Source organism: Macaca mulatta, chromosome 14 (assembly GCF_049350105.2).
Source record: "Macaca mulatta isolate MMU2019108-1 chromosome 14, T2T-MMU8v2.0, whole genome shotgun sequence".
NCBI classification, from domain to species: Eukaryota; Metazoa; Chordata; class Mammalia; order Primates; family Cercopithecidae; genus Macaca; species Macaca mulatta.
In genome coordinates, this window is record NC_133419.1 from 110,974,627 (window position 1) to 110,994,018 (window position 19,392).

The 19,392-nt window shown below is 40.9% G+C and overlaps 1 protein-coding gene across 1 annotated transcript in view; it reads right to left on the minus strand.

Moving 5' to 3' along the window:
* Window positions 1-245: 245 nt before the first annotated feature.
* RDX (radixin) overlaps window positions 246-19,392 on the minus strand; it is a 96,158-nt gene continuing 77,011 nt past the window's right edge. Inside the window, exons 15-16 of the mRNA XM_028833947.2 lie at window positions 4,267-4,364; window positions 246-850 (exon numbers count right to left, since the gene is read on the minus strand). Coding sequence (XP_028689780.1) covers window positions 4,298-4,364 — 67 coding nt within the window. The 3' untranslated portion in view covers window positions 246-850; window positions 4,267-4,297. The remainder of the gene's footprint in view (window positions 851-4,266; window positions 4,365-19,392) is intronic.

Below are 19,392 nucleotides of genomic sequence, written 5' to 3' on the forward strand. Positions count from 1 at the left end.
CTTCACTCCTTGGACATTCAAAATACCTCAAAGTGCTAGGACTACTGCCATCTTATGAATTAATAATGCTGCTTCACATCCCAGCTCTGCCACTGAACTCTCCTCAACGCTCTTTCTCCAAACACTGGCCAGGTCTGAAGTAACTGTGAAATCAGAGAAGATGGGAACCTGAAGTGGGGCAGGCAAGCGATATTCACCGCCTACCACCAGGATGCAGAATCAAGTGTGCAGTAAGCCTCAGGCTGATGGTAGAATATATTTATTGCTACATTTATATACAATTATACAAACAGCCCAGACAGGAAAGAAATGTTGCATCGATTTCTGTAGATTCCACCAACATGTGCACAGAAATGGAGCTGTTCACCACTGAGTTTGCTCTTGGATTGAAGCCAAATGTAAGTCACATACATTTTTTGAAAAAGTGGGAAATTCTTGGAAATCCTCTCCATAGATTCTTCCATACAAGCTAGTCATGCAGAAAAAAGTGGGTTCTCAGAAGCTGATGCCTTCCAGCATCTGTTTGGGGGATAGAGTCTTGAAGATGGGGTGCAGTAGATGCTGGCTTGGGACTGCAGGGTGCCGTGCGAAGTCCCAAGTCCCGGCCCATCTTGCTAAGGTCTGTCTTTAGGAAAGGCAATTGAGAGGGGTTTGGAGAGAAAGAGAATAGCAAGAAAGGGAAATCCAACAGTAAACTGAGAAGAGGAGAGAAACGTGAGCCAGGGCCCTGGGTGAGGGAATACTGGTCCATCCAGTTCCAGCTGAGATTGCAGACTTTGGGGGATACACACATTCAGAACACCAGGTATGTCCTTATCCTAAAGCTGCCCGTATGTCAGTAGCCAGAGGCCTGCATGAAGACACAGAAAGTGAATAGGAAAGTCAGGCAAGAAAGAAGAAAACTCAACTCGAATACTCGTATTATCAGCATTCAGTTGAAAAGGCATGACCCTGAATGTCTTTCCACATTTTGTAAGTTAACATTTAGTCACGGTTAGTTGATGGTTGGGTGATGAAGGGGAATGGAATGCCGCTGAGGAAATGCAATGATGTACAGATTGTACCAAAATAAAGGTGCGTCCACAAACTCTACACTCTGACCTCAGCCTGGCTAGAATTACTTTTGGCCGCAAAAGGAGTCTAACATATAGATTTTGCAATGTTCTGATCCAGAATTATGATGTGGATGTAAGATCATGGTATAAACACTCACTCTTTCACGTCACAGTCACATACACCTTAGTGACGTGAATCCCAAGAGAAATTGTTGAGCAGCCACGGGGCGTGTGTGCTTAGGGAATGAGTTCATCTTATTTATACCAGCTCCATCTGACACACCTCAGGCCCCTTCCCACCTCGGGGATCCAAGAGGGAGGACCTGCAGACTGGGTCTAATCTGGTCTCCTCAGCTAAAATCAGCCCAGAGCCTGAGAGAAAGGTCTGAAGGTTGAGAGCAAAAAGCCCATGAGTCTAAATACACCACACTGTGCCAGCCTTTGGAGTTGATTAGCAATTCGGGTACAGTCTGGTCCCAAGGCTATAGGGATCTATCCATGAGGAAACCAGTCAGTTCTATCTTGTTCATGGCTTTATTTTATTTTTGAGACAGGGTCGCGCTGTCACCCAGGATTGAGTGCAGGTGTATGATCTTGGCTCACTGCAGCCTCAACCTTCTGGGCTTAAGCAATTCTCCCACCTCAGCCTCATGAGTAGCTGGGACCACAGGCATGTGCCCCTATGCCCAGATAATGTTTTGTATTTTTTGTAGAGCCAAGGTTTTACCATGTTGCCCTGGCTGGTCTCAAACTGCTGAGTTCATGCAACTCACCTGCCTCAGTCTCTAAAAGTGCTGGGATTATAGGCATGAGCCATAGCGCCTGGCCTGTCCATGGCTTTAGATGTCACCTTTAATTCCTTAATGTCACCATAATCCTACAGGCCCCTAGTCACGAGGAAGATAGGATGACAGTGCTGTGGAGAAGCCCTGGGGGCAGTGGGGGAAGGACCAGAACATCACTCAGAGTCTCTGTTCTTTCTCTTGGGTCAATAACTTTATAATCAACTCTGGAGGGGCCCAGCAGTTCTTCCAAGGCTGCCAGCTATGTGATACCTCAAGCTGGAGGATGTGGCAATCACCAGCTCTGCAGATCCCTTCATAAATTCATGGCTAGATAATTCAAAATCTCTTTCTGTCATTAGATCTTGACTTTTCATGCAGAAGCTTTCTTTTCCTGCTTCTGACGACAATAGCTCAGAGTCAAACTCACTCAAAGGATTTGCTCTAAAAAGAACATTAACAGATGAAAATCAAGGAGGAAAAATTATAGAAGATCAGGTAGATTTTACTTTGGGGAGTTTTACTAATCGACAAACAAAATGGCAAGAGTTACATCAATGAATTTCTGCACTGGAAGAAATGGCTAAAGATAAATAGCTAAGAAGAGTATTGTTTGCAGCAATCTATGGCACATTAAGAATGTGCTTTAACCCAGGATTTCAGCTCAAAGATCAGAAATGAGACCAGCTGGATTCTCTGCTAGACCCCTTTCAAAGCGAGTGAGAGCAAGTGATGATGGATGTGTCGTAGCGTTTCAAGTGGACTTTGAAACAATGAAAGTGTTTTGGTAATGTCATGACATATCAGAGAGAATCTTGCATGACCTTAAACTCATTTCAGAGCAGGCCCAATTCAAGGCCAAAGGAGCAAATTGCTTCTAAAAGTTCTCCACCTTAAATAACACATGTGACCATTTTTTGCCACATAAATAAGTCTAAAAACATCGTATTTCTATAAAGAACATTGGTTCTACATTTTTAAGTATTATCTCAAATATACTGACATTTAGCTAGAAGGCGGTTTAGAGAACTTTGGGAGGCTTAACCAGCAAGTTGGGGGAACTCAAGATTTACAACATAAACAACATTGCTGTGGTTTTATTCAGAAATGGGATGAGTCAAATAGTCTCTGCCAAAAAAAAAAAAAAAGGAATTTAAAAACAACCTGTTATGGTAATCATATTGAAAAAATGATTTTAAAATATTACCAAATCGAGGTCAGTACATAGTACTATATTAACCTAGCTTATGAACCAATTCTTTACTTCTTCTACTCCAGAAATCCCAACCCCTGGGCCGAAGGCCAGTACTGGTGTGGCCTGTTAGGAACCGGGTGGCACAGCAGAAGCTGAGCAGTGAACAAGCATCACGGCCTGAGCTACACCTCTTGTCAGATCAGCAGCGCATCAGATTCTCAAAGGAGCGAACCCTATTGTGAACTGCGCATGCGAGGGTTCCATGTTGCACGCTCCTTATGGGAATCTAATGCCTGATGATTTGAGGTGAAGGAGTTTTACCCCAAAACCATCCCCTCCACCTCCCAACCCCATTCCCAGCCCATGGAAAATTTGTCTTCCATGAAACCAGTCCTTGGTGCAAAAAGGTTGGGGACCACTGTTCTACTCAATGTGTATGTACGGAACTTCATTTTAAAGTAAATCTCAATATGTCTTTTTTCTTTTTTTTTTTTAATCACTCTATCATCCACGATGGAGTGCAGTGGCACCATCTCGGCTCACTGCAACCTGTGCCTCCCGGATTCAAGCAATTCTCCTGCCTCAGTCTCCAAAGTAGCTGGAACTACAGGCATGCACCATCACGCCTGGCTAATTTTTTTTTGTATTTTTAGTAGAGATGTGGTTTCACCATGTTGGCCAGGCTGGTCTCAAACTCCTAACCTCAGGTGATCCACCTGCCTACACCTCTTAAAGTGCTGGGATTCTAGGCATGAGCAACCGTGCCAGGCCTGAATATGTTTTTCTAAAAAATAAGAAAAACCTCCCAGCAGAACACAAGTGTCATATGAGAACCTGCACTATAATACTTTCATTCTTAATGCTCGAGAGGGCTCTTTCTAAAGGTAAGAGAATGCTCTAAAGTAGCAGGTCCAATCCGCTCCAAGATTACAGGTAAAACATCATTTTAATAAATTCTAGCTGACCTCAAAATTATTAAATTGGAGGATGATGTTCTTGATTGGCAAAGAGCCCAATAGATGCAAACTATTGAGAAAGAACTTGGAGGGGATGGAATCAGAGGCTGTAAAGACAGAGATTGCTCTTGATCAGTTCCTTTGACTTGAAACCCACAGGTCCTGTGGATTAGCAGGTTCAGTTTTATGAGGTCCCACCAGCATCCTGGCAGTGGAAGGTATAGCAGGTCTAGCGGGCAAGTGGGCTGGCCCTGGCCACGGCTGCCGGTTGTACTTACCTAGTGAGGGAGGGAGCCTTCTTCCTAAGGGTTACATTTGCTTTATGCTGCTTTGGCAAGAGCGCATCTGGAACAATGCATACAGTTTGGGTCCCCACCTTTCAAAAGAGACATTAAGAGGTTAGAAAGCATTTAGCAAAAAAACACAGTAGGAAACTGAATGGGCAGGTTGACTGCTTGCTCAGCACACTGTAGTATCAGGGTGCCCTTGTCAGCCTGGATTATGTAAGGGCTGTTATTGTCAAACTGTCTGCCTAATCTTTAACTTCTTTTTTATTTTCCAGTCCACCTTTGAAACTCCACGATTAGAATGTGGAAATAAGAATAACTTTAAACCTTCCTTTTAAATAGATGCTAGACTTCAAATAGTGCAGCAACTCTACACAAGCTAACTAGTTTCTTTCAATAATAAGACCTATTATTTACAATAATAGGTCTTGCCTTAAAGCCATAAACATCAGAACTTCATGTCATTCAGTTATGCGTTCTACCAGATTTTATATTTTATTTGAAGTTCTCTTTTGATTAATCTAGACATTGTTATTTTCAGGCAGCAACCAGAGTAATGGGTCCAAAATACTTTGTAGTGCCTACTCTGAAATCAATAGTTGCTATGTTTTTGAATAAGCAAATACTCAGTACCTGCCTACTAAAAGACTGGATAGGTTAAGACAAACCATGAAAACTACCTCCTCTGCAGACACGTTGGCATTGCAGGAATTAAAGAGGTCAATTTCAGCCCTACTCTCTCTGGTCTGTCTTCCTCAGCTGACTTACCTGCCATTCTCCGATATATCCCTTAGAGATAAAACAAAGTCAGAATTAACTTAACGAAGAAACTGCTAAACTGGCCAAGCTTATCCATGAGTCATTTCCCTGACTGGGAAGAATGCTGGTTACAGTATTTTCTAACCTTGTGAGTAAAACAATTAGAAATGCAGTTACTAGCAATCTCTATCTTACAAATGAGTTATGTACCAAAAGGGCAGCTGTGGTGGGCTGTTTTCCATGGAAACCACGTCATGAACAGCGATTCTGTTTCTAGGCAATGTAACTCATAATGAAAAACTGAGTCTTTGCAGTAAAATAAGTAGAAACTCCAAATTTATCAAAGGTTGTAATTAAGGAACATAGAAACAATGACATTTATTAACTGTTTTATAATTTTTCTTTAATACATGAGCTTGATGTTAACCTGGGCAGAAATAATTAGATGGTTCAATAGTACCTGAAATTTAAGAACATTTTAAAGGGAATTTTAACTGTTTTCAAGGACTTTGAAGGTTAGTCTGGCTGGCACTTTATTGTATAAAATGTCATTTCAGGCCAGACGTGGTGGCTCACGTCTGTAATTCCAGCACTTTGGGAGGCCGAGGCGGGCAGATCACCTGAGGTTGGGAGTTCCAGACCAGCCTAACCAACATGGTGAAACCCCGTCTCTACTAAAAATACAAAAATTACCGGGCATGGTGGTGCATGCCTGTTATCACAGCTACTCGGGAGGCTGAAGTAGGAGAATCACTTGAACCTGGGAGATGGAGGTTGCAGTGAGCCAAGATCGCGCCATTGCACTCCAGCCTGGGCAACAAGAGTGAAACTCCCATCTCAAAAACAAACAAACAAACAAACAAACAAAACAATAACAAAAAGTCCTTTCAAAATGTATAGCTGTAGTTTTGCCATTGTCACTAGTAGTAGTATTCTCACTGTGATTAACTAGTAGTACTATTCATGTAGATTTAGACTCATAAAGGGGCAGAGAAAGCAAAGGAAGAGAATTACTTTTCATGAACATAATGAGAAAATTTAGGAGAGCATGAGAAAGGAGGATTTGGGAGTAAAGTTAATAGATGAAAGGCACAAGAGAAGGAATAGAACTGAAGGAGAAAACTGCATGTACGAGTTTCCCTAATAGGGAAAGAAAGGTGAAGAGATGTCAGAAATGTCCAAGATTTGACACCAGGTGGCGCCATGAGATTAGATGACAGTATTTTAGTTGAAGGCGGCAACAACTGAAGGGGAGTGAGGGTGATACATAAAAATCACATGGGCTGAATATTCACAACACAGGAGGCTCAGGAGTTGTGAAGCGGTAAGCCATAGGTTAGAATATATATCAAGTTATATTAAGAATATATATTAAATTACGGGTTAGAATATATAACAAGGAACGCAAACCTAGTTGAATAAGATGTTGTCTTACTCTATCACCCATGCTGGAATGTAATGGCGCCTTGTTGGCTCACTGCAACCTCCGCCTCCAGGGTTCAAGTGATTCCTGTCTCAACTTCCCAGGTAGCTGAGATTACAGCCACATGCCAGCACACTCAGCTAATTTTTTTTTTTTTTTTTTTTGTATTTTCAGTAGAGTTAGGGTTTTCCCATGTTGTCCAGGCTGCTCTCGAACTCCTGACTTCAGGTGATCTGCCCGCCTTGCCCTCCCAAATTTCTGGGATTACAGGCATGAGCCACTGCGCCCGGCCTAGTTTAACATTTTAAAGAATCTGTTTACCTAGTACAGGCCATGGCTCACACCTGTAATCCCAGCACTTTGGCAGGCCGAGGTGGGGGGTGGATCACCTGAGGTCAGGAGTTTGAGACCAGCCTGGCCAACATGGGGAAACTCCATCTCTACTAAAAATACAACAATTACCCGAGCGTGGTGGCCTGCACCTATAGTCCCAGCTATTCCGGAGGCTGAGACAGGAATCGCTTGAACCCCAAAGACAGAGGCTGCAATGAGCCAAGATCATGCCACTTGCACTCCAGCCCGGGTGACAGAGCAAGACTTCATCTCAAAAACAAAGAATCTGTCAGTTTAGTATATTAACAATTTTTTTTTTTTTGACAGGGTCTTGCTGTCCTCCAAACTGGATTGCAGTGACATGATCATGGTTTACTGAAGTCTCAATCTCCAAGGCACAAGCAATCCTCCCACCTTAGCCTCTTGAGAAGCTGGGACCACAGGTGTGCTTCACTGCACCTGGCTAATTTTTTTCTTTCTTTCTTTTCCTTTTTTTTTTTCGTGGGCGGGGGGTGGGTGGAGATGAGGTCTCACCATGTTGCCCAGGCTGGTCTTGATCTCCTGGGCTCAAACAATCCTCCTGGGATCACAGGCATGAGCTGCTGCACTCAGACAACAATTGTTTTAAAAAGTAAACACATACAAATGGCAGCAGACATATGAAAAGATGCTCAACATCATTGAGCATCAGAGAAATGCAAACCAAAACTGCAATGAGATGATCATCTTACCCCAGTTAAGGTGGCTTTTATCCTACCATGACAGGTAATAACAAATGCTGGTGAGGATGTGAAGAAAAGGGAATCTTTGTACACTGTTGGTGGGACTGTAAGTTAGTACAACCACTATAGAGAACAGTTTGGAGTCTTCTCCAAAAACTAAAAATGGAGCTACCATATGATCCAGCAACCCCACTATTGTGTATGTGCCCCCCAAAAAGAAAATCATTATATCAAAAACATACCTGCATTCCCATATTAACTGCAACACTACTCACAATAGCCAAGATTTGGAAGCAACGTAAGTGTCCATCAACAAATGAATGGATAAAGAAAATGGTGGTACTTATACACAATGGAGTACTCATTCAGCCACAAAAAAATAATGAGATCCTGTCATTTGCAACAACATGGATGGAACCGGAGATCGCTAATGTTAAGTCAGGCACAGAAAGACAAAAATTGTATGTTCTCATTGATTTGTGGGATCTAAAAATCAAAATAATTAAACTCATGGAGACAGAGAGTAAAAGGATGATTACCAGAGGGTAAGAAGGGTAGTGGGGAAGCAGGAGGTTGGGAGGTAGAATGGTTAATGGGTACAAAAAAAAATTAGAGAGAATGAATAAGACCTAGTATTCGATAGCACAACAAGGTAACTATAATCAATAATAATTTAATTTTACATTTAAAAATAACTAAAAGGGTATAATTAGATTATTTGTAACACAAAGGAGAAAAGCTTGAGGGGATGAGTACCCCATTTCCCATGATGTGATGATTACGCATTGCATGCTTGTATCAAAATATTTCATGTCCCCCATAAATATATACACTTATGTGTCCATAAAAATTAAAACTGAATTTTTTAATTTTTAGTAGCATCATCTACAAAAAAAGTTTTAAAAATTAAAAAATTAAAAAGTACACACACACGATTACCTCAATATACTCAGAAATTGCATTTAAAACATTTAAAACCTTTTTTATTTAAAAAGAAAAAACTCTTAGAAAAATATGTATATGTATGTAAAAGGAAGTTTCATTAATCTGATAAAAATCATGTACTAAAAATTAGTCAGGCTGGTGCCATGCTCCTGTATATTCCCTGTATAGTCCCAGCTATTCAGGAGGCTGAGGTGGGAGGATCACTTGAGCCTGGGAGATGGAGGGTGCAGTGAGCCAAGATAACGCCACTGCACTCCAGCCTGAGTGACAGAGTGAGACCCCGTCTCAAACAACAAAAGAGATACCACTTACGTTCCACGTGGGACTGCAAGTTGCAGCCAGTCAACTCAGTAAGAAACAGAATGTAAGTTTTAAGAATGGAGAAGACTGAAAATTATAATTATTTGCAGAAAATGAAGAAAGTCTATGTAGAAAGCCCAAAAGACTTCACAAATTATTAGAAACAGTGAGAATGAAACAAGGTTCCTTAACTTAAGGTGAGCAAAAAAAAATCAACTGTACTCTCTACATCAGTCAGAAATAGTTTTCAAATGTAACTCTGAAAATGACAGCAAAAAATAAGATGCTTAATAATAAAACTAACAAAATAAATTCATGATCTTAACGCAAAAATTTAAACAACTTTACTGAATCAAGGAAGACTTGGTGGAAAGACATTGCATATTCATGATTAGGAATGCTTAATATTGTACAGCTGTAATTTTCTTTCTTTCTTCTTCTTTCTTTTCTTTCTTTCTTTTTTTTTTTTTTTTTTTTGAAACAGAGTTTCACTCTTGTTGCCCAGGCTGGAGTGCAATGGCGTGAACTTGGCTCACTGCAACTTCTGCCTCCCAGGTTCAAGCGATTCTCCTGCCTCAGCCTCCTGAGTAGCTGAGATTGCAGGCACACGCCACCACGCCGGCTAATTTTTGTATTTGTGGTAGAGACGGGGCTTCACCACGTTGGTCAGGCTGGTCTTGAACTCCTGACCTCGTGATCCGCCCACCTTCGCCTCCTAAAGTGCTGGGATTACAAGCATGAGCCACCACGCCCAGCCATGCAGCTGTAATTTCTTACCAAATTAATCTGTTAGTACATTTCCAAGCAAAACTCCCCAAAGTCTTTTTTCCCATACAGGTTAAACGAATTTATGCAGAAGAACAAAGAACCAAAACTAGTCAGGAGCTTATTTTACAAACAAGGTGTAGCAACTTTTTAAGAAAGTTCAACCAGATATCAAGACTTGTTAAAAAGCAAAGGCTGTAGTAATTAAGACAGAATACTGTTGACACAGGGATAGAAACACTGGCCAATGCAACAGATGAGAGTATGACAGAACAGAGTAAGAAACATGAAAGAAATGGCAATCGGATCAATAGGAAAAGGATGAACTGTTAAATAAAGTATCAAGACAACTAGTCATCTAGACAAAAAAATAAATAAAATCAGATCCACACTTCATACCATGCACAAAAGTTATTTATAGCTGGACTAAAGATTTCAATGTAAAAATAACCAAACTTTTAGAAGAATATAGAGGAAAACATCTTCATGACAAGTGAGAGAATAATTTCTTAAAACAAGACACACACAGGAAAAAAATCCCCACAAATTATAAAGAGAGTAATTTATAAATTAAGCTACAAGAAAGTGTTAAACATTTACGTATCCAAAAAAAAAAAAAAAACAAAAAAAAAAAACCACCATAAAAAGGCAAAGAAGGTAAGCCATGGAAGGAAATATCTCTAAAACATTTAAATGTCAAAAGATTAGTAACTACAATATAAAGAAATTTTCTGAATCAACTGGATCAAGATAAACAATCTAATAAAAAGCAGGCAAAAAAAAGTCATTTCAAAGAAAATGAGACACAAAAGGCCTTTAAAGAAAAATTATCAGCTATATTAGTAATTAAGAAAATGTAAATTATTAATAAAAGCACAATATCATCTTAAACCTATCAAATTGGCAGAAATTGAAAAATCTAGTGATATGAAGTGTGGTGAAGATGTGGATATAGCCTTACTTTGGGAAACAATTAATGGTTACATAGTAAAGTTGAAGATGTGCGTATCCCATAATGAGAGACAAATCCCTCCTACATAGTAAAGTTGAAGATGTGCATATTCCGTAACCAGAGACAAATCCCCTCCTACATAGTAAAATTGAAGAAGTGCATATCCCATAACAAGAGACAAATCCCCTCCCTAGGTCTCTGCTGTAGAAATACTGTTGCACTTATTCACTAGAAGAAGACAAAAATATCTGTGGCTATATTGTTTAAAGATTTTTTAAAATACTGGTAACAATGCTATGGCCAGAGGCAGTGGCTCACATCTGTAATCCCAGCACTTTGGGAGGCCGAGACTGGTGGATTACTTGAGGTCAGGAGTTCAAAATCAGCCTGGCCAAAATGGTGACACCCCATCTCTACTAAAAATACAAAAAATTAGCCAGGTGTGGTGGTGGGTGCCTGTAATCCCAGCTGCTTGGGAGGCTGCAGCAGGAGAATCACTTGAACCTAGGAGGCGGAAGTTGCAATGAGCCAGGATCATGCCATTGCACCCCAGCCTGGATGAGAGAGAGTCCATCTCAAAAAAAAAAAAAGAAAAGAAAAGAAAAAAAAAAAATACTGGTAAGAATCCAAATGTCCACCATCGGGGGAACTGATAAATTGTAGTGCACTTATAAAATAAATAAAGCAGTGAAAATGAACCACAGCTATATTCATGAAAATGGATGTGCATGTGTGTGTAATAAAACTGTTTTGAGAACTTCATCACGAATTACCAAAAAAAAAAAAACTATTTTCATAAAGTTCACGTGTGCACAAAACTAGACATTATATTGTTGTAGATACAAACACAGATAGTAAAAGCAAAGAAAAGGATGACAAGATGGAGAGGAGGAACATGCAATGCCAGCTACTGGCAATATACTATTTTTCAAACTGATAGATGAGTATCTAGTATATATACATGTATTCCTTCATTTATATTTCTACTAGATGCATTTCATTCTCTAACCCTGTTATAAATCAATCTCTAGTTTTTAAGTGTTTAAAAACAGAAAGTAATGGAGGAAAAATACTACAATAGATGAGAAAGTTATGAATTTTGTTCCAAATATCTTTGGTCTTTGAACCATTTGAATTTCAATGGTCTCAAAGAAACTATGTAGTCAATAGTTACTCTAAGGACACTGAGTAAAAGAAGCAACTGTGTTATTTCCACAGCATTGTGTGCTCTCATTTCTCTAAATCAGCAATTCTCAAAGTGTGGTCCCAAAACGGCAGCATCAGACTCACCTTTAAGAAATGCAGTGTGTGTGTGTTTGTGTGTGTGTGTGTGTGTGTGTGTGTGTGTGTGACAGATGGTCTCGCTGTTGTCCAGGCTGGAGTGCAGTGGCACTATCTCAGCTCACTGCAACCTCCACCTCCCGAGGTTCAACCAATTCTCATGCCTCGGCCTCCCTAGCAGCTGGGATTACAGGTGTGCACCACCACACCCAACTAATTTTTGTATTTTTGGTAGAGACAGTGTTTCACCATGTTGACCAGGCTGGTCTCGAACTCCTGGCCTCAAGTGATCCGCCCACCTCAGCCTTCCAACATGCTGGGATTACAGGCCTGAGCCACCGCGCCTAGCACCTAGCCATAAATGCATATTCTTGAGCAGCTGCATAGATCTACTGAATGTGAAACCTGGGGAGGGTGCCCTGCAATCTGTGTTTTAACAAGCCCTCCAGGTGATTCTGATGCACGCTAATGTGAGAACCACTGCCAAAAGTTGTTCAAATATCTAAGAAATCCCTTCATTATAACAAAATAAGACCTCCCTAGGGTCACATGAAAATGTTAATAGTCATCCAGACAGAAAGCCACAGCACTGACCCTTAGGAGGATACGACTTTTTAAAAACCTTTAACTCAGGAGTTAGGAAACTATGGCTCGTGGGCCAAACCCAGTTTCCCATCTGTTTTTGTACAGAATGTGATTTAAGAACGTTTTTGACCTTTTTAAAAAAAAAAACAAATCAGAGGAAGAATATTTTGTGACACATGAATTATGTGAAAATCAGAGTTAAGCATCCATAAATAAAATGTTATTGGAATACAAACATGCTCATTCATTTACATACGCCTATAGCTGCTTGTGCACTACACCAGCAGAGTTGTATAGCCAGGACAGAGATGACTGGTCTGCAAAGTCCAACATGTTTAGTATCTGGACCTTTTCATAAAAATCATTTGCCCTATTTGCTCTAATTTGATAGAATCTACTAGTCTAAAAGCAAAATATAATTACAGTAATTTTCTGTTGAAAATGCAATTTTCATTTTAATTACACCCAGGCAAAAATCTAATAGTTTAAAGAATCATAAGGAAAATTAAATCAGATTTTTTTTTTTTTTTTTAATAGAGATGGGGCACCATGTTGGCCAGGCTGGTCTCAAACTCCTGGGCTCAGGTGGTGCTCCTGCCTTGGCCTCCCAAAGTGCTGGGATTACAGGCATGAGCCACCATGCCTGGCCCAGATCTATTTTTATCCACAAAGCCATTCAGATAACTCCCATAAAGCATCTGAAAAATGTTACTAGTTATGCTTTCTCTCTTCAAATTTCTAATAAGTGACAAAGAATTGCACAAAGAATTGACTGGTACCTTTAAATGAAATACTCATTCAGTTCTGAAACATTCTGTTCTGAAAATGAATGAAGCCTTCTCCTCCTGCATTTACTCAGGAGGTTGACTCAAACTATATGCCTGTCTCAAATGCTGCCTGATAACTTCATTTTTCAGCTCTCACAGTGGTCACCCTCCTTGCTGGCTTTCTTCTACATGCTAAAACTCACCAAGTATGAGCCTTCTTCCCTTTGATCCTCAACCTCTTGAATTTTCTTCAGACTGAGTTCAGTTCCTATACTGAAGACTTGCTCACTGAGTCGTTTTATTCAATACCTATTGGGTGGCTTAAAAAGCCTTCTATCCACATCCATCTTCACTTCTCCAATTTCAACTTCTAGATTTCGAATATTCTTTGAGCACAGACTCTTCTTTGATTTCTAGGACTTTAACAGTCAATTATTAATTTTAAAAAATAGCCAGGCATGGTGGCTGACGCCTGTAATCCCAACATTTTGGGAGGCCGAGCTGGGCAGATCACTTGAGGCCAGGAGTTCAAGACCACCCTGGCCAACATGATGAAACCCCGTCTCTGTAAAAATACAAAACTTACCTGGGGATGGTGGCTGCCACCTGTAATCACAGCTACTCAGGAGGCTGAGACAGAAGAACCATTTGAACCCGAGGCAGAAGTTGCAGTGAGCAGAGATCACACCATTGCACTCCAGCCTGGGCAATAAGAGCGAAACTCTGTCTCAAAGTAATAATTAAAAAAATAATAATAATGCTTTCGGCCAGGCGTGGTGGCTTATGCCTGTTATTCCAGCACTTTGGGAGGCCAAGCCGGGCAGATTATGAGGTCAGGAGATTGAGACCATCCTGGCTAACATGGTGAAACCCCATCTCTGCTTAAAAGATACAAAAAATTAGCCAGGCGTGGTGGTGGGCACCTGTAGTCCCAGCTACTTGGGAGGCTGAGGCAGAACAATGGCGTGAACCCAGGAGGCAGAGCTTGCAGTGAGCCAAGATCGTGCCACTGCACTCCAGCCTGGGGGACAGAGCGAGACTCTGTCTCAAAATAAATAAATAAATAAATAAATAATAATAATGCTTTCCCTCCCCTACAAGAGTAAATCATATATTTCAACTTTAAATCTTTAAGCTATATTGACCTCATCTTGAAAGCAGGAGCATTAAACTGGACAGACTAGAGTTACAAGCCACATGCAGTGGTTCAAGGAGACTGGTCTTTAATCTAGTGGGTTTGATCAGGTCACTCCCACTGTGTATTCAAGTTGAACTTAAGATTTAAAGCATTCTTCTTTGGCCTATAAATCAATTGATACATTCACTTTGAGTGATATAGACAAAATAATCCTTCCAAGAGCAAGTAAACATGTCTCAGTTGGCTTTCAACTGGAAAGGTCATGTTTTGTAATCATAAAGATAAGGGCTTTTGCTTCTAAGAAAACCAAAATCCAAATGCGGAGTCTGCCAGTGTGGTTGTCCTTGGGCAGGTTACCTAGCTGTAAAATGGAATACCTTCAAGGACACCTGCAGCCTTTATGATGTCTTTGTGTGGATAAGGAAACAGTGCCCCTTGCTCAGGCAGATGCAGCCCTGTTTAGCCCCAGGGTACAGTTTGTTGAGAAGAATGCAAACTACACTCACACTTCCATCCCTGCACCTCTGTTCCTCAAACTTCTCTTGAATTTACCTTTGCTTAGCTCGATTCTGGTAGCAATGTTTTTGTCCTATAGGGCCAAACTGCTCAGTGGACATTGGCCTAGATCTTGCAGGCTTCTCACCATGGCTTAGGAAGCTCTTCCTCAACTTCATCTCACACATCACTCTCCTCTGGGCTCACTCGGCTCTGGACATACCGCTTTTCTGTCTTTTCCATGAACAAGTAAAGCTCTTTCTTGCCTCAAAGTATTTGCATATGCTGTTCCCTCTACCTGGAATTTTAAAGCAAGGCTGTAAATTGGTGTCCAGTGGGCTACTTCTGGCAAGCAGGTGTATCTTGTTTGGCTTGCAAAACTTTTTCTAATTTTTTTTTTTTTGAAACAGGGTCTCGCTCTGTTGCCCAGGCTGGAGTGCAGTGGCGCAAACACAGACACAGCTCTCTGCAGCCTCAACCTCCTGGGCTCAAGTGATCCTCCCACCTCAGCATCCCAAGTAGCTGAGACTACAGGTGCACTACCACGCATATATATATATATATTTTTTTTTTTTTTTTAAATAGAGGTCTCACTATGTTGCCCAGACTGGTCTCACATTTCCGGGCTCAAGTGATCCTCTCACCTCAGCCTCCCAAAGTGCTGGGATCACAAGTGTGAGCCACCATACCAGGCCCTAATTTTATTTTTAATTTTTGTAGAGATGAGATCTTGCTATGTTGCTCAGGCTGGTCTTGAGCTCCTGGACTCAAGCAATCCTCCCACCTCAACCTCCCAAATTGCTGGGATTACAGGTGTAAACCACTGCATTGAAATAGCTGACATGTATAATTTGAAAGACTTCACGTAAAAATTATATTTCAACTTAAATATTCTATCTTTGAGTGCTTTTCCTCTAAAAGCCAGTTTCTGGCTTATCTTGGAAGATCACAAGGTATAGCAACGCTGGGCCTACCTACCCCATGTGTAAAGAGCTGATGCCCGCCCCCTCTTCCTCCCTCTTTGGACAGCGCAGGAAACTCCTGACTAGACACAGTCCCCACCAAGCCCAGTGCACTCTTTTCATCTGCCTGGCATTTGCATCTACCATCTTGATTTAAACAGAGGAACAAGAGGAGCTAGCCTTGTCCTCCTTCAGGTAGCAACTTACATGCCACCTCCTCAGAGACTTTTCTTATCTCCTGTCCTTCACTACATTTTCTTCTAACTCAGTCCCTTGTTTCCTTCATAGTTTTAAGCGGATATAACATTGCTGTTTTTATAGATCAGGGATGGTTAAATATCAGCAACTACACATGATTCAACCTAGTAATACAATTTGCATTAATGATTCTGTTTTCCCGTGTTTGTGTTTTCCTACTGGAAGTCAGTTCACTAGGGCAGGGACTTGGCTACTATGATATTCTGAATGACTAGTACACAGTGCCTGTTAGGCACTAACATATCTGGATGAATGAATGGAAGGACTCCTCCCACCAAAAGTCCTTAGCAGCTCCAGAACGTGCACAAAGTCCATCTTAACCTCTCCTGAGGAGAGCAGCCCAAGATATAAACAGACTTTCCCAACCGACAGCCCAAGGCAGTGCTACCAGACCTCCTCAGCCTCTACTCATATAGCTGATACCTTTGGCTCTAGTGCTGGAAATTACTCCTAAAGCGTGATAGACTCTGAAACCCCTCTGTGAATCAGCATCAAGACCACCACTGAACATCCACTGAGCTATGCCCTCGGCCCTAAAGGCAAGGGGTAGGGAGGAGATGGTAATGGTACTTGTTCCTAAGGTGATTGCTCACAATTACAATAACCTCTATAACCTTGTCAATGTTAGCAAGAGGTTGGTCACTACCTAGCTCTGAGTGCCTCTTGTTACTTGTCTCATTGTCATAATCATTTTTTAACTCTTGTTTCTTCCTCTAGATGATGTTTTGAATTATTTATGATGTATTAAATTATCTATGAATCCTCAGAGCCTAACTTGAGGCATTAATAAATGTTTAATGAATGAATAACATTATTTGAATGGATGACATCACTCAAGTGCTTCGTGGAGCCTATTTACTCTAGATGGCAAATACGGGAACAGATTTCCACCTTACTAGGCATAATCTCACCGACTTGAGCAGGGGTATGGAGTGGGGTTCATGCCAAAGTGTCAGATTTAGACATATGGAGTTGACAGAGGACACTGTTAGAGACACCATTTTCCTGTTCTTGTTATTCTTGGAGCATAAGAATTATGTGCAGATTTAGGGAAAACACTTTCCAGAAGACACGCGGTTAAACTAAGTGACAACTATTCTAACTCAAAGAAATTGCTCTTTTCAATGATGTTCTTGTTGCTGAAACCAGTATACATTTTAAGTATCGTAATAGATTTTTTTCCCCGTGTGGCACTGGTGGTCACATGCAGTCAGCTTTCTGTCCCACACGTCTCTGTGGTGCTCCCTTGCTTTGGCAGTACTTCAGGGTTGGCGCTCTCCAAGGTCCTATACTAAACCCACCAATTCTTTCCTTACACTTTCCCCTTGGGAAATTTCATCTGCCATTCCATCAGCATTCCAAATTCAAATTGTCCAAAAAGAAATGTCACGGGCACACCCAAACCTGCTCTCCCTCATGATTTCCTTGTATTTTATGGCACTACCTTCTGAATCTCAAACTTTGTTTTCAATACAAATGGGCAGTCCCAGCACACTCCACATCCTTTTGTGACTCAATGTATATGCATATGCAGTTCCTTCTTTCCAGAAAGCTTTCCTATCTTTGCCTCCTCGATTAAGAATAACTCATCCTGAAAGACTTCGCTTAGGGACCATCTCCTACAGCAAGCCTTCCCTGGAGCTCTGCAGTAAGATCAGGTGCCTTCCTTCTGAGCTCTCAGAGCTCATCTATCCATTCATTTATTAAATAGCAAGCATCTATGGCATTCCAGGCACCGCTCTAGGCCCTGGGCATATACCAGTATACACAACAGTAAAATTCCTGCCCTCATGGAGCTTACATTCTAGCACAGTGAGACAGATACAATACAAATAGGTAAATATATAGTATGCTAGATGGCAAGTGCTATAGAGAAAAATAAAAGTAAGAAATGGGTGCAAGATACTTGGGGAAGGTACAATTTTAAATAGAGTTGTAAGAGGCGGCTTCATTGAGGTGACAGTTAAGCAAATTCCTGGAGGTAGCAAGGGAGTAAATCATAACAATGTCTGGGAAAAAGTCTTCCAAGCTAAGTAAGAGGAATTGGACCAGCTGGCTGCTTTAAAGAATAACAAGGAAGTCAGTGTGACTTCAATTTAACAAGAGAAGAGGAAATTAGCAGAGGAGGCCCAAGAGCTTTGGCAGGGACCAGAATAGATTAGGTTGCAAATGACCGCTGAAAAGGACACGGCTTTTACTCAGAGATGGGAAACCTTGGAAGGATTTTGAGCACAAGTGACATGGTCTGACTTACCTGTTGTAAGTTCTTAAAAGACTGTAAAATGGCAAAGAGGAAATCCAGAAAACAGAATGGAAGGCTTCTGCAATAATCCAGGCAATCCTGTGGGTGGAACACTGATAGCTGTGGAGGATGAAATGGTCATATTCTGGATACATTATGTATCTTGAATGCTGGGCCAACAGGTTTGTGATTGGACTGGATGGACAGACTGAGAGAGTCATAGATGTGGCCAAGGTTTTGGCCTAATTAGCTGGAAGAAGGGACTTGCCATTTATCAACTGAGAAGCGGAAGACTGAGGCAGGAGCAAGTTTAAGGAGGGAAGATCTTGAGTTTAACATAGTAAGTTTGAGATGCTTATTAGATATCAAACTGGAAATGTTATGTAGAGAGTTAGATACACACATCTGAAGTTCAGGGGAGAATTTGGTTAGAGATTTAAGTTTTTCAGCCTACAGGTGGTATTTAAAGCAATGACACTGGATAAAGTCACTAAGAGATCCAACTGTAGACAGAAGGACTGAGACTTGGCAGACTATAATATTAAGGGGTTGAGGAGGGAACCTCACTTATTCATAACACACAAACACATACGAAAGATTTATTTTGTGTACCGGAAAAAACCATAAACTATTTACTGCTTAGGAGCATGTCTTTCTTATCTCCATATGCTTTGCATAGGCCCGGCACACACTCAACAAACATGGGGAGTGATACCTTCTAAGAGAATCATAACTAGAATCCTTAAAAGGTAAACAAAACATATTAAAAATGGAGCCCAAAGGACTTGGCTACAAATATGAATATTCATAATACTGACAGATGAAAACCAAAATGACACAAGTTACTATTTATTAACATTTCCAATATGCCAAGGCTATAAACAAAGTATTCCATGTTTATTATTACAATCAACACTCACAAGATTAATAGTGTTACTTCTGTTTAATGGATGAGACAACTCAAGCTCAAATGGCTGAGTGGATTCCCAAGGTCTCAGAAGTGGCCAGGCCAAGATTTAAACTCGATGTGGAAATCCAAAACCCATGCAATTACCTCAACATCATGCTGCCTCACAGCTATCCCAAAGATTCTCTTATTTTTTTTTGAGACAGTTTCATTCTTATCACCCAGACTGGAGTGCAGTGGTACAATCTCGGCTCGCTACAACCTCCGCCTCCTGGGTTCAAGT